Source organism: Arvicola amphibius, chromosome 6 (genome assembly GCF_903992535.2).
Source record: "Arvicola amphibius chromosome 6, mArvAmp1.2, whole genome shotgun sequence".
Taxonomy (NCBI): Eukaryota; Metazoa; Chordata; class Mammalia; order Rodentia; family Cricetidae; genus Arvicola; species Arvicola amphibius.
In genome coordinates this window covers 98,381,948-98,397,452 of record NC_052052.2, presented here as the reverse complement: position 1 = coordinate 98,397,452, position 15,505 = coordinate 98,381,948, and the positions used below count along the sequence as shown (strand labels likewise).

Here is a 15,505-nt window from a genome sequence, read left to right as displayed (position 1 = left end):
AGCCATACCTCCCAAAGGGATCCCTTTGCCCCGACCAGACTCCTTACTTTTTATTCTGTTACTTACATGGAGGCTGAGCTTCTAGTATCCAGTACAGTTGTGATTGTTTGGATATTTATCAGGGAACAACGGAGAGGAAATAGTATCAGAAGAGTCAGTGATGATGTGACCTCCACATTCTGAGAAGCAAAAACACACATGTCATATACTTTTGATTTCTACCAATGACACCCAAACAATTATTAGTATGACTTCTGAAAAGGCTTCTTATTTCCACCGTGAATGCCAAGAAACCTCTCTGCTAAGGAAGTTACACATAACCATACAGACAGACAATGACAAAATACTTTTACAGTTATAATATTTTCAATTATAGGAAGTGGGGCTATGGCATAGAACAATACACTAAATGGTTGTGAATTGTCTGAATTGTTCAATCAATACCCTGGCTTTGATTCACTTCCTCTGTTTCCTTGTGAATTATAAGAAGGGTAATTTGTTCATAAATTAACTCTATTTTCTCTGGAAAGCACTCAATTTATAAAGACGATTACAAGTTAACCAGAGAAACTCAATATTCTATGGAAACAAGGAGAGGAGGGTGTATCTCACTGCCAAGTGCCCCGTCTCCAGAGGAGGCAGGATTGAACCAGGACCTGGGGGGTGAGAACAGTGCAGGGAGTGGACAGCCCGAGCAAAGCCATGGGTGAGGAGAGGGGCCATATTTATACAGCCTTGACTGAAGCACGAGAGGCCTAAACAGTATTGGCGGCAGCAGCACTGTAAAAGGGTCAGGGCTGGTTTGGGGACTGTGGCTAACAGATGGAGTGGTTTTCATATTCTAAGCCACACAGAGACAGGACAGACACGAGGAATCACTGTGACCACAGTATGTCTCCTGGAAATATTTGGGAGAAAGATGGAGCAGGAGTAGGTGAGTTTGTCAGGGGGACAGGAGAGTACTTTTACTCCATAGCAACACTTAAAGGAATGGTAAGTGTAAAAAAAAAATAGCACTGAGTACTGCTTTTTCTTTGAAATCACCGAGAATAGCAGACATTCACACTAGTGTCTTGTTCCGCTGTCTCTGAGAGTGCACCGTTGGCAGACTGACTCAGAAATACACTTCATCTAGGACTCTGTACTAATGTGATACCAGCAAGTCTACCAGTAGAGCTGCTAATAGGCACATGTGGAATAAACAGGCTAACCTTATTTAAGGTGAAGCCAGTGAGGTGGTTTCGCGGGAAACACATTTGTCGTCAGGCCTGCAGGCATGAGTTCAATCCCTAAGACCCACATGGTGAAGGGAGAGAACTGAGTCCCGTAAGTTGTCCTCTGACCTCTATACGTACACCATGACACACCCAAAGAAACACACGTCCAATATTTTTAATTAACATTTTTTTGAAGTAAATGATCTGAGCCATCCAGATAAAAATCAAGGCCCCATTCAAACCAATTAACCATCCCCTAATGTTCTGGGTTACTTCATGTCTGTCAATTTGATGAAGATTAATCTCTGAGAGAAATCTGGTGAAAAGGCTGGACTTGAAGATAAAAACAATGGAAAGCCATGGGATTCAGCAATGAGGTAAAGCACTCCATGGAGACAGACTCTACATTACAAACAAGTCTTACAGTTGTCTATCTCCTTGAATAGGTGCTAGGTAAATTAATTTGGCTAATTTTTATTTTGTATATCATTGGTACTGTACCATTAAATGTTATTCTAAAAACACAGTGCTTAAGAGATGCGCAGATCCTGAGACACAATCATCATTTAAGGCAGACAAAGATGTGTAAAATGTAGGAACAGCTAGAATACCTGCAAGTCTTCCTATCTGAACATTTGCATATTAAACTTTGATCAGCTTCTGAAGTTTGGTATCATTACAGCCCTCCAGGGCTCTGGTGACCCACAGTATACTTGCCTTGCCTGAACTGAGCTCGGAAGCCCCTGCTCTGTCTGGAAGAGCCAGACTGAAATCTCACAAAGAGGCTGTTTTCCTGTCGAGAGGATGGAGTTAGGCCGGTGTCTGTCTTCCACACACACTGGCGACACGGGTGTTTGAGGAACTTGAGCCATCATAAGTCTACGAAGACGGAAGACAGAAAACTCTCAATACTTCAAGTTTACATCTATACAGGCCCAATTCTGTGGGCCATCTGCATCTCAACGAACCAGTAAAACATTGCATTGGCTGGATCTAGAACAATTGGCTTTATTTCATCGTCTTGCTGTAGAGTTCCAGAGAGCATATCAATGCATTTGATCATTTTCTAGAGACAATCTAAAGATTTCAGTGTGAGGTTTTCCGCTAAGCCCATTATTACCTCCGTAAGTTCTGACCCTCACAGGCCTCCTTTTCCCATGACCATCAGCACATGCCCACGAGTTGTGTACTGAAAATGTTTGATGCAGAGTAAACACAAAAGCAAACAAGTGAGAGATAACAAGTAAACGTTCGTTGTAGAGGACAACATTCCTTGAAACCTTTTGCCTCCTCAGAGGCTCATAGACAATGAGCAAGAAAAGCGGCAGAATTCTTCTAATAACATGAGTGGGATTACCTGTTTAGGAAAATTACCTGGTTCAAAGACATGTATTAGGTTCTGACCCTGCCCAGTACTATGCTGGCACTCCTCCAAGACACTTTCTGTGTCAGTGGAGTAAAGTTTATATTATCTGTGCTCCAAACTCTGCATCATTCTAAAACTGGAGGTTACTCCTCTGTTTGTTGTCTGAGCTAACATGCATTCTAGAACACTTTCATGTATAAAGCAGGAACGAATGAGTTTCTTTTCTTTGCTTGGTAACACTTGTTACCAATAAGCACATACTCCATCAGAAACTGAATTCAGTCTCTCATTTGATCATTTCAACTATTTTCTCTACCTATATCTTTATCAACAAATTTATAGATAGTCTTAGCAAAGTATAAGTCACATAATTCCTAAGAGGGAACAAGTCATTTTGAGTCTGAAAACTTGATTTTAGGGTCTAGAATTGAAACTCTTATTTTGTCCAATATAAGATATATGTTGAACAGGATAGATATATTGCTATAATGAGAGTGAGTCTCTGAAATAAATTAATTATGACTATCTCATTAAAAACTAATTGTCACTTATATTTTGTTAGAAAAATTTGGGGAGATAACAGAATATTCAGGGATCTAAAGTAAGCAAGACATTCATAAGTTACTTGGAAGAATCTAGTGATGACTCTCATCAGCATTCTATTAGAGAAGCAGGGTTAGGGGTGTTCTGAGCTGATTTGTGCAACCTCATGGGTCAGATGGGCAATAGGACTTACATTCTCAGAGAAAGGGACCAGGCCACTATGTAATAAATACAAAGTAAGTCCTGGTTCCAGAACAATACTTCTTTCTCCCTTCCCCTTTTATCATTTAATGTGACGTTTTAAATACAAAGCATTCGATACATGAAACTCTAACAATGGCTTTTATTCAATGAACACTGACAGAAAATTGAATGATTATTCTTCTAGCTAATTCAAAATATGATTTTCAGTTCTGATCAGTTTTGACCAGTCCCTTGTTTTCTGCAGAGAGTGTTTAGCCACACGACTTCGTGTGTCACACTTCTCCCCCAGACTCAGAGGATATCCAGGAAGAGGACTGTCACAAAACTATCAATATGTGTGGTCCCTTATTTTGACTTAGCTCCCAAAGCAGAACTAGCAAATTGTATTACCACGGGAATTCATATAGCCTAAGTAATTCTTAAGTCTGCTGCCAAGACCAGGCTTAGGAATTGCTTTTTCAGCCTGCTATTTAAGGAGAAAATGCCTGAGCAGTATACACACAAGACAAGACTCTCAACTTACTCTTTTCTTCTAGGCGACACTAATGAAGTAAGGTTTTTTGAAGCTGAATCGGACTAAAGAATAAGCAGCCACCATGTTCATGGACTCAATTAGCACAGCTCTCAGTAAGCCGAGGCAGAGCTGGCTAAGTGGTAAACATTTCTGTGGGAAAGAGGGTCCCTTCCTAAAGGACTGGGGATGGTATAAAATTACGAGATTCGAGCATACACGTTTACTAAGTCGAAATGTACCCGTAGTATATAAAAAGAAAGGAAAAGTACATAACTTGGCATAGAACGTCCAGTAAATATGAGATGTATAAATGTCTAACATATGGCAGTCTGTAGTTTCTAAGAACAGAGGACTGGGTTGAAAAAAACCTTAAGTTAAGAAAAAGCTGCCCTCTTCTTCATGAGGTTGATTATTAAAAAAAAAAAAAAAAAAAAAAAAAAAAGCAGGTTCAACAGTAAAAAGCTCTTCACGGGGAGAGAGATCCCTGTGACTGCTGTCATACCAGGTTTTCTATATTCTGAGACTAAGAAGCAAACGACAGTAGTGTAAACACAGTGCACAGACAGCCCCACACACTCAGTTCCCAGTTGCCTTTCCCTGGCACCATGAGAGAGGGGGAAGAATGAGGTGAACCAAGGGCTCTGAGCTTCTCCCACAGCCCAGAGAATTGCAGATACAGGACTAGATGCACCCAGAGAATCTCCTCAGATACAGGACTAGATGCACCCAGAGAATCTCCTCAGATACAGGACTAGATGCACCCAGAGAGTCTCAGATACAGGACTAGATGCAATGCCTCAGCTCCTTCCCTACCCTGAGCCCTAGCCAGAAGCAAGAACTGAGCTAATGGATTAGGAATTTTCATAGTTGACATTTTAATATCGTGAGAGTTGAGTAAATGTCAACCATTGTCACGTTAATACATGTCCCCCTTGTCATATATCAAGAGGCATTAGGGGACAAATCATTCAAGTGAGAGGCTGACATCCCTTCCTGATGACATTCACAGTCCTGGGAGGAGGGGATCTATGTTCAGAGCCTTACAGAGTGGCAATCTGAGAAAACACAATGCGAATCTTTTAACTTACTGCATATAATGTGTTGATGTGGATATTCATTATTAATGAACTCATCAATATGAGCTATTAAACACTGAAAGAATATTTTTTAGAGTGAAAGATAATCTTATTTAGCAGAAAATATAAACTTCAGTGTGGAATTGGAATAATGAAGGTGATGTTGTCCGTCTTGGGGGACAAGCTGCTCTCCTTCTTGGGTTTCCTAATCATTGTTCAGACACCTACTCTGAAATGGAGCTAAGATTAGTTTTTATCACATACTATTATGAGAATTAAAAAGAAATGAATAAAAAGAATTAAGAGAGTTCCTGGTGCACTGTTTGTATAACAGATACCTATAAATAGCACAAATCTTCACAACAAAACATTTTCCATCTCTCTTCTATCTCCCAGCCCAAGGGCTCAGTATGCTGTCGGTTTTCTCTGATGTAGCTTTGATTCCATCTCCTCTGCTCATGCCTGGAGGCTCCCCCTGGGTGCTTTAGTATTTGGATCTTGCCTTGATCACTTTGTTTTTCTACCTGGCTTTGTGCCATCTTCCAGTTCAGTCTCCCAGCAACTGCCATGGTGCCTTGCGCTGTCTCTAAAGTATGAAGTCAAATACAAAAGGCAAGCTAAACAGCCCTACAGGTTTGTAGAGTACATCAGACAAGCAGTCAGTGGTGGCTACACTTCAGAAGGGAAGAACACATTATTGATATGGATGCTACTAGCATTGCTTTAGCCCGGAGTGCCCCTTCTGCTCTGATTATAACCCTAGAATGACTAAATGGCTCATGATCAACCTGATGGAAACATCAGTCACTTCTTATGGCCCAAAGCCCATGACTGCAGGGCAAAATGAATTTTGACTCTGGCAGAGTAACACATCATTTACTTCAAAAACTTCCATATTGAGCTTTCCATGAAGAAAAACTTGGATGTACAAGTGTGGGTTGGTTTTCTTTCCATTTGTGGCACTATACTTTTTGCTTCCTAATTTATTTGCAAATTTTTTATGAAAAATAAATTATGATTTATTTTTATTGGAAATAACAAAATAACACAATCTGCAGCCTAACAAAATGTGTTGCGGGGGGGGGGGTGCTGGTGAGATGGCTCAGCAGTTAAGACACCTGCAAAACACACCTGATAACCGATGTGGATCCCTGGGACCTGCTCCCATGGTGGAAGTAGAGAGGCGGTTGGGTTCTAACAAGTTGTTTTCCTGATCTCCATAGGCATACACATAAATATTCAAAATTAATACATGAAATGTATTAAAAAGTTAATTTCCTTAGGATAATATGTTGGGAGACTGAAAAATAGTTATATATCTAAATTTTAAGTATTTAAACACCAAGAGGGAACTGTTATGATTCCAAAAAGAGCTGAGGATTCTACATCCAGTTCTGTGTTCCTAAGATCTACCAACACAAAAAGACAACTAAGGCCATATGTCTAAGACGACTAATCATTTCAGAAGTTGGTGGCAATGGAAGACTCAGTAGCAACAGCAAAATGCCAGTATGAGGTACTTGTAAGTACCCTCAAATATACGTATATATATGTACACACACATACACACATACACACACACAGATATATATGTGGTGTGTGTGTATGTATATGTGTGTGTGTGTGTTGTGTGTGTGTGTGTTATTTAGTTCTTCTTATTGGCTCATTATGCCGTTTGGAAACCTGAGACTTAGAAAAATGTAAGTAACTTGGAAACAAATACTCACTGGTAGCACAGAACAGTGTAGATCCGTCCTCCTGACATATTACTGATTAAACCAAAGGAAAGGTAAAATCAAGTTTCATACATTTAGGTTGAATATTAAGAGACCAGAATTCTGTGAGCTAAGTGGGATTCCATGACCTTTCAGAAAGATAATCACTGGGAACTTCCTGATTGTCTAAAACTCAATAAAGCATCTTAGGAACTGTGACTTGGCTGTCAACTTGACTTCATCTGGAGCTAACCAAAAGCCAATCAGCTGGGCACAGCTGGGAGGGGTTTTTCTTGGTTGGATTATTTGAAGGGGAATCCACTCTTATCTGGATTATTTGAGGTTGGAAGACTCATTCAAATTCTGGACAAGGAAAGACAGAAGTTCTGCCTTCTGCTTGCTTGTCCTCATTCTCAAAGGCAATTCATCTCTCCTGTTCCTTTGGAGAATGCTGACAGGGACCTTTTAGAAAGTCTTGAGCTCCTGTGGATTTCAGAGTGCTCTGTCATGCACCCCACTCCACTAAAGAGGTACAGTATTTCCAGCATGGTTAACTGTGAGGTGTCTAACAGCTCAGTCAGTGTCTAGGCCAATAAATAAACCAAGAGTTTATATCCCTGATTGCTAAAGCCAGCTGTGCTCTTGGACTTGGATGTACTGGTAACTGCACAGGCCCAATCATGGCTCTCGCTGCTGCCCTCACTTCACTGGCCACTCGGCCCTTACTCTTCACCAGACTTTACCTCTGGCTACTCAGGTTTCCTGCTTCAAGTGCTTTAAATCCTAGCAAAGTGAAAGGGATGTGGGGAAGGGGAATATACTCAGGGGGTAAAAGAACTAATTCATGTCTGTCAGGGCCAAAGGAAGCTCCAATTTCCCCAAACTCCAGAAGGAACTCCTGATATCCAGAGATGAGCTTACCCTGAGGCTGGATAAAAGCCAGCATTCCTCAGGAACTCGTGAAGCTGGTTCCCCTCTACCAAAAGGAGTCATGTCCCTTATCACCAGCAAAAGGGACTAATGGATCTCCAATTAACACATACCTCTGGCCCCTGGCAGCATAACCAATGTCCATGCTAGCCTCCAGACTCCCCCAGTCCCTGCTCTCATCTCAATGCTCCTGTGCCAGGCTCCTTCCCTCCCCTTCTCACAACCTGGCTGTTGGCACTGTTCTAGGCCCCTCCTCCGCTACCCTGACTACGCTTTCTGATTCTCTACCTCCAGCTATTTTGCCCTCTCTTGCAGATAGCACTTGCCATGTATAGTCTGCTGACCGTGTACGGTCTATTTCTTTCTCTCCCTGTTTGAACTCTTGCAGATGCCTCTGGATAGTCTCTCTTACGCACAATAAAGGCTTCCCGTACCACGGAGCAGTCATGCCATCCGTGCATAACAACATCAAGGGACAAAAATCAACCTTGAGAAGAGAGAACTCACGAACCGCCTTCACATGTTATATACAGTAGTGTAGCTGCTAATGGGATTCCCAGCTTCAGATCCGCTCCAAGAGAGAGGATGTACTATGACAACGATGGGGAGTCCCGTCTTGGACAAAGACTAACGACAAAGCTGGGAAGTCCCTCAGGATATTTCCGTGCTGTTAGTCACCAATGTAACCAGGGAAGGATATGGAAACATGACTCCGGGCAGCGGCTTTTCCCGAGGGAAGAGAAGAAGGAAGCAGGGACATCCTCAGCGGTGATATTTACCAGCATGCTGCTGGGCAAGGAGCACCAAGGTGTCTCAGTTCAGGACTCCGCTCCTGGGCTGTTTCTACACTACAACTCGCTCTTCACATTTCCGGAAGACTGGGAGATGTAAAGATGTGCAGCGTTTGCACGTCCTGACTTAAAGATCCCCCAAAAGGAAGCATTTAGAGACGGAGCCAAAACAAACATAAAACACAATAAATAGCCTGGCCCGGGAACTGAGAGCTGTGGCTTCAGCTCAACTGCTTCCCTTGCTTCGGCACAGCTGCTGGAGATTCACTTGGCAAGGGCATGGGAATGGCTAAGCAGGTTGTCAAAAGAGAGCCACAAAGCAAATCTTCTAAAGATGGTACTCAAGCATCTCAGGGCAAACTAAGATGTTTGATGCAGATACTGAAGGAAGGGAAGAAGGGAAATAAAAAGGGAGAGAGAAGAGAACAAGGAGGGCTAAGGAGGAAGGGAGAGGAAGGAAGGGTGACTAGCCTGGATTCCTCAGTAAAACAGTAAATATTTAAAGAAGGCCGCTTCCCTTTGTCTCCTTGAAGCTCCAGCCATCTGTTATTCCTGTTTCCCTTTGGCTCCTTTTGAGAAATGAGTGTTTTCAAAGCAAACATATCATGGCTGCATGGCAACAAAAACCATAAGACAAATTACGGATGCTGTAGTTGGCGCCTGCTCTGTTGCACCCTGGGTGCTATGGGCAGATAATGTGAACAAGCTTTGCTGCCTCAGAGGGAGGCTCTGAGATGGGCCCTTTCAGTTCAGATCAGAAACTCAGCTTCCTTTCCTTTAGATAGGTACCGAAAGCTTCAGAACATAACAAAACCAAACCAGTTAGGGTTTGCTTGCCTCCTGCAGCCCCTGCCCTGTTTGCCTTAGAGTAGGCTCCCTGCAAATAAGAGGCAGGGTGGGCCTGCACTCTGCTTGCCTTTGATCTGCTGATTCTCACAAGGCGGACATTCCATTGTGCTGAGCAAAGAGGCTGCTGGAAACCGAGGCCAGCCTCCAGGGGCTCTGGGTGCCCTTCAGCCGCCTTCCCTCCAGCCTCTCCCCTTCTCCCTCTCTTACATTGAGCCCATTTTCTCTCAGGTCCATAAGAACTTACAGACCCACAGCCTCCAAGGCTCAGAAGAGAAATTCTAATGAAGCAATTAAACTGGCAGTTGGAGGTCATTTTAATACTTAGCCTTCCGGAAGGACAGCATGATGAAGCCACTTTCCCTCCTGAACACACAGAGCCACCCCCCAGCCAGCAGGTCCCACTATTGCCTAACCTGAACTGCTCCTGGTGTATTATTCCCCCAAACCAGAGCAGAGTTAAAGCAGGGTGAAAACTGGGTAACAGAAAACACAGGGAAGTTACCAAATTTGTTGAAACCCATCTCCTGGTGTACCTTGCGGGTCAGCTCTGTGTGGTACCCTCAACATTTTAATAGAAGCTTTTAAATAAATTGGTTTCCTTCCATTTTCATTACAGCAGGATGAAATTCTAGAAAATCCACCTGAGCCATGTTTTCTGAGCTCTCAGGCAGCCCAGAATAATGAGGTTCTACATCAATAATAGCGCCAGGAGCGAGGGACTGCGGCACCATCCCACAGGTGCCCTCTGCAAATCTTAAAAGGCACCGATCCCAGCAGGAGCACAGATGGCAAGGACTCACTCATTATTCACCATGGGTCTAGCAGGGATTCAGGCATCACGTTGCTGCCTTTGGGTGCAGCCCGCTGTGGGTTATGTGAAAGGAGATTGGCTGTGTTTATCATGTTGTTACCTTAGTTAGTGGTACATCCCATGATAAACACCTGACAGAAACCACTAAAGGAAGGAAACGTTTAACCTGGCTGATGGCTCTATTTTTAATTTTAAATTTGTTTCCTCTACATGCTGAAGTTTGGCTTTCATTCCCAGTGCTCCAGCTTGGGGCTATCTGTGGGCTCACCCTACCTTCTAGAAGAGCCGCCAGCTGTGTCACAAAAGAGAAAGGTGAGTCTGCCACTCAAGCCCTGGTGTACTTGCATTCCCAAGACTGACCTGAGAGGCCCAGTGAGTCAGACTGGGACATGATGCTGTCCTTATTCCATTGCACCCACCCTTTCCCTCTTTCTGCTCACAAATGCAAGTTCAAGCTGGAGGCTCTTCCCTAGCTTTCCAGGTTCCCAGAGCCCTTAGTAAGCCAAGATCCTCAGGTCATTCAGAGACAGAGGCCATACTCAACACCAAGGACCTAGTGGGTGATACATGCAATCAGCACCTAACAATGAATGTATGTATGAATGAATGAATGAATGAATGAATGAATGAGCTAACCTATCAACCAGCCAATCAATGGAACCTAGACCTCCTCTAGGAAAATGTACCAAGGACGTTTTCCATTCCATATTTAAATTTCTATCATTTTTTCAGTGATAATTCAAGTCCAGGTTCACCAGAAATAGAAGTCAATTTTTTATATTTTATCAAAATACTTATTCTTACTTTAGGGATTATGATAAGGGCTTCCTTTGAGTACCAGGCCCGCAAGTAATGTGTACTGCACCTTGACCCAGACCCTCTTCGTCTCTTTCTCTCATGACTTCAAGAACCACCCAAGTAGAAATACATATACAATTACATGCATAACTCCAACTAAGACCCCCCACCTTGAGCAATGAACTCAAACTCTAAACTCTATACATAGGGCAGCCATTACACACAAGAGTTTCCTGTTGAACCCACAAAGCTTAATTCTTTACTCAGTCAATGGCATTGTCAGTCATCTGTTCTTTAAACAAATAGTTTTCACCCCAATCTCCATTACCCACCCACCTTCCACCATGTAATTAGCCCATGGGTCTTCCACTTTGTCACCATAACAGGTCTCTATGAACGGTCTCTTCTTTCCATTCCTAAGACAGTTGCCCAGAGTAAGACAAGCATTTCCCCATTGACACTCAATGGTCTTTATTGACCCCTTTTCTTTTGTCAACTCATTTCTTACAATGTTCGTTGTAAAATATAGCCCTGGGTAAGTTGTTCTTGTTATGTGGAAAAATGTATATGGACTAAATCTAAAACTAAAGATTATTCAGTTTTTTTTCTTTTTAGTTAAGGCATGGAAGAGCATTTAACCTGGATGGCTTTTGTTGGCTTTGGTCTCCATGCTTCTTAACAACTGTCTGTACTCCAGGCACAAATCTTGCCTTTCCTGTTCCAAAGTCCTTGTGCTATTTTCCCATCTACCCTTCTCTGGCAGCCTCCCTCACCGCTTGACTCTGTGTACTCTCTGTCACTTAAATTTCACCTCCAGTGTGAAAGCTTTTCCAGCTTCCAGGACCAAATGAGTCACTCACTCCCTGCTGCTTTCCTGTGATTACGATGGCAGTGTGCTGAGCCCTGGGTACACTGAGACAGAATTCCATTAGGAAGATTCATAAATGTCTAAGGAGTTTGAGGCCCAGTATCAGGGAACAAGGAGCCTTCCAGGTAGTTCCCAAGCCCATTGACCCTCTTAATAGTCCATGCTGCCTTTTTTCTGCTCATTGGACATCCCTGTCTGAAATCACATGACCCATCCATAACACAAGCATGGTGAAGGTGACAGAAGGAGAACCTTCTCTTTGACAGCAAGCACATTGTCCACATTTTCTCAAATAACCTAGTATCACATGTATCATAGGCCCCCATATTAACCTATTCCATCCAATGAGACTAAAACTGAATGCTGAACTCTTCTCAAGCAGCCCAGCTAGTGATGACCACATCTGGGCTAGATAGACCCAGGTCTCTCCTAACAGAAAGCCAGATCTTTGAGCCACTGCACTCCCAGCAACACACAGTGTTGGTGCAGTTTCACTCTTATATATCATAGTTTGCCAAGTCTTCAGGGTATCTATTTCTAAGCATCCTTCTGCGCACTGCCTAGGCTACTCCAGCTATTTCATGATGACCACGTGATCAGATGACCACATGTTGTATGGTGTATGTTTTGAAGTATCTGCTACCCTGAATCCCTCCAGAACCTGTGTGCAATTTACTTGTGCACCTCCATCTCCGGATGGGATCATATTTGAGGTTTCGCTTCCTCTTGCCCATTCTCTCCTGCTATGGTTGGTTAAGCCAAACCCTGCTGTACATGGAGATATGTTAGTAGTTAACACAAACTTTCGTCTGTGTATTTGTCCCCAAGGTTCATGGAAAAAGCATTTCATGAGCACAGGAAGGAAAAACACACCCAAATTGGGTGTGTCTCTAATCTGGGTTTTGACCTGATCATACTCTGTATGTTGAGCTCTAAGGATCATGGAATATGCCAAGGGGGAGCTCTATCTCCGCACTGTGGGTGCTGCGGAAAGAGGAAGTTGAGAAGTGGCTGTTGTCCCTGCCTGTAGATGGACAGTAAGCTTCCAGCCGATTCAAACTTTTATCAAAGACACTTCTTTGAATCAGTATTTATTTAATTTTTGCTTGTAAAGAAATTTTGCAAGCCTATAGGGTTTCTTTCTTTAGGCAGAACTTATAATTCCATCTGCTTTTTGTTTGCTTGCTTTCTTCTGGTTACTGCTGTAGAAAGTCAGCATTTAGTCTACAAGATTCTGAAAGACAGTCTTTCCACACCCCACCCCTTGTTTTATGTTTTTCTTAAGTAAATATGCCTTTCTATTTATTCTACTTGTGAATTTAGGTAATTTCTATTAAGTTAATTTTTCACTTGATTTCAGAAGCCTTAGACACTAGCCCTCTAAATACCACTGCTATTCTCTCTTCCTCCTAGGATTTTTGTCTACACACCTCTAACATGTCTAAGTCCCTCTTCTGTATTTGAGTCTTTGCTTCGCCCATGCCTTCTTCATGTTCATTATTCTGACTTATCTTCCACATCATTGTTTCTTGATTCATCTTACTCTAATTTATCCAAACATCCTCATTCAGGCGTGTCAGTGTCAGCTTAGATGATACTGTGGGTTTTTTTTTTTTGTGTGTGTGTGTGTGTGTATGTTTTGTCTGTTTTTTGTAAAAAAATTTCAGTTGCCTCTTTTTAATGGTTGTAATGTGACTTTCATAGTTTGCAGTTCTTTACTGATATATTTTAGTTTGATTTTTATCTTCAGGAGCTTAGTAATCACGTATCTAGTGATCTCAGTATTGGGCATGGAAGCAAGTTTGTTTCTGTTGCCTGCCGTTCTGCCGTGTCTCATTTATGTAACAGCATCTCGTCAAGTACATGCCTTCAACAGGCTGCACATGAAAACATCCAGGGGATCTACAATGATTCTCTCTCCCCTTAAAGGAAACTTTAGATTGCTTCCCCCAGTGTCCATATGTGAACATATAATCAACACAAGATTTGCTAACCCTTATCTTGAAATTTGTGGGAACCACTCAGATGCCTTGAAGATGGGACGCAGTCACTGTAGAGGCTATTGTACCTTTATTTTACTTAGGATATAATTTTTCTTCCAGAGCCTGTATCTAGCTGGGTTCTGAATTCGCTGTCATCTTTGCTCCCAAAGCCCCAGATATACTGATGACCTTTTCTGATGGTCAAAACTGTTATGGGCAAAGACTGTTTCAAATACTGTGTTCATATTTCACATATTAAATGAGACATTGCTACATTGAGAAAGTTGTTTTTGATGTCTTCATTTTAAATATTCTTTTTCAGGAGAGTTGGTGTGAGTTGGCATTAAGGAGAATGGATTTTCTATATATATATATATTTACTACCTTTCCCACTTGTACCCCTTATTCAGGGGGTATGCATACAGTCATGAGTCAAATAAACTTTTTTTAAATGATCCAACCTTGTAAAATAATACTTAAAATGCACACCATCAGAATTGATGATTTTGAAACATGGAAAAACTTTTGAATTTTCTTGAGTCAAATTAAAAAGAAGCTAGCCAGTTGGAGTGTGTAGGGAATTTACAGGAAGCTAAAATAGGAAGATCCATTAACCAAGAAAGCCTAGTTTATATTAGAATGAAATGCCTATAAACAAGTAGAACATGGAAATTTTTTTGCTGGAAAAATCAGTAACCAAAATTGTTTTAATTGCAAAGATAAAGAAAACTTCAATCATTCTTATAGTAAGTACAAAATATTCATTTCAAATCAGGAAGCTTTAGGTGCTGGTAACTGTAACAGCTCCTTATCATCAAACCCACCAACAGTTGCAACTCTTTCTGTACCCTAATCGCCCAGCCTGTTTGGTCCTATCAGAGTATTAATTTGTTTAAGTAGCAAAATGAAAAATTCTGATGACCAGAGAAGTTAAACTTTCTAGGAACCATGGAAGCTTAATGATAACCCATCTAAAGCAGTGATGACGAATCTTCCCACTGGGCTTCCCTGGTCTAGTTTGTGGTGAGCCATGTTCATAAGAGGGCTTTGTAGAAATTTTCCTTCACACGCACACAGAGAGAGAGAGAGAGAGAGAGAGAGAGATGAGAGAGAGAGAGGAGAGAGAGAGAGAGGGAGGAGAGGAGAGAAGAAGACCGAGAAAGAGAGAGAGAGAGTCCCTTTTTCCTTTCCTTGGATAATGGACTGAGAAAGGTTATTGAAGCTATTTCTTGATATGAAGCCAAAACCCCAAAATGCTACAGCAGGGGTGGAGATGCTGACCAAACTTCTATATCATCCCCCCCCAATCAATTTTAAGAAAAACAAACAAATGGAAATGTAATGTGCTTATGTTTAAAGTTGCTAGGAATCGGCTCACATACCTACCCGAAAACACCCATAACTAATAAGTACACTCTCAAAATTTGCTCACATTGCAAAAGGTAACAATGTTTGCAGTTTGTGCCACTTACCATAATACACGAATCTGTGGCTTCAAGGTCGAAGTCAGTGATGTTCAGGAGAACACGGTGATGTTTTCCAACTTGGATGATCCAAGAGCACTGAGTGTTAGCTCTGTAGCTATTGGGGTAATTTGGAGAGTGAATCTCTCCACTGGGAGCCTGGAAAATCCCACCACAACCTGCAAGGAGGAAACCCAATTCAGCCATGAGAGGACTCCTTGTTATAAAAACTCGAAGTCATCTGGTTCTCAGCACAGATGATCAGTATCCTACCTGGTTAGACTACTGCATCGGTTCTATGCTAAAACTTTAAAGAACCAAATATCCATATTAATTCATTCATTTCAAATTAGATAAGGGAACATGGGTGAGTAAAAT

At 42.0% G+C, this 15,505-nt stretch overlaps 1 protein-coding gene across 1 annotated transcript in view; it reads right to left on the bottom strand.

The window, feature by feature from the left end:
* Cubn (cubilin) overlaps window positions 1-15,505 on the bottom strand; it is a 203,715-nt gene that overhangs the window by 83,528 nt on the left and 104,682 nt on the right. The window contains 6 exon segments of the mRNA XM_038333897.1: window positions 67-93; window positions 96-179; window positions 1,935-2,007; window positions 2,009-2,032; window positions 2,034-2,096; window positions 15,137-15,306. Of these exon segments, the coding sequence (XP_038189825.1) occupies window positions 67-93; window positions 96-179; window positions 1,935-2,007; window positions 2,009-2,032; window positions 2,034-2,096; window positions 15,137-15,306 (441 nt within the window).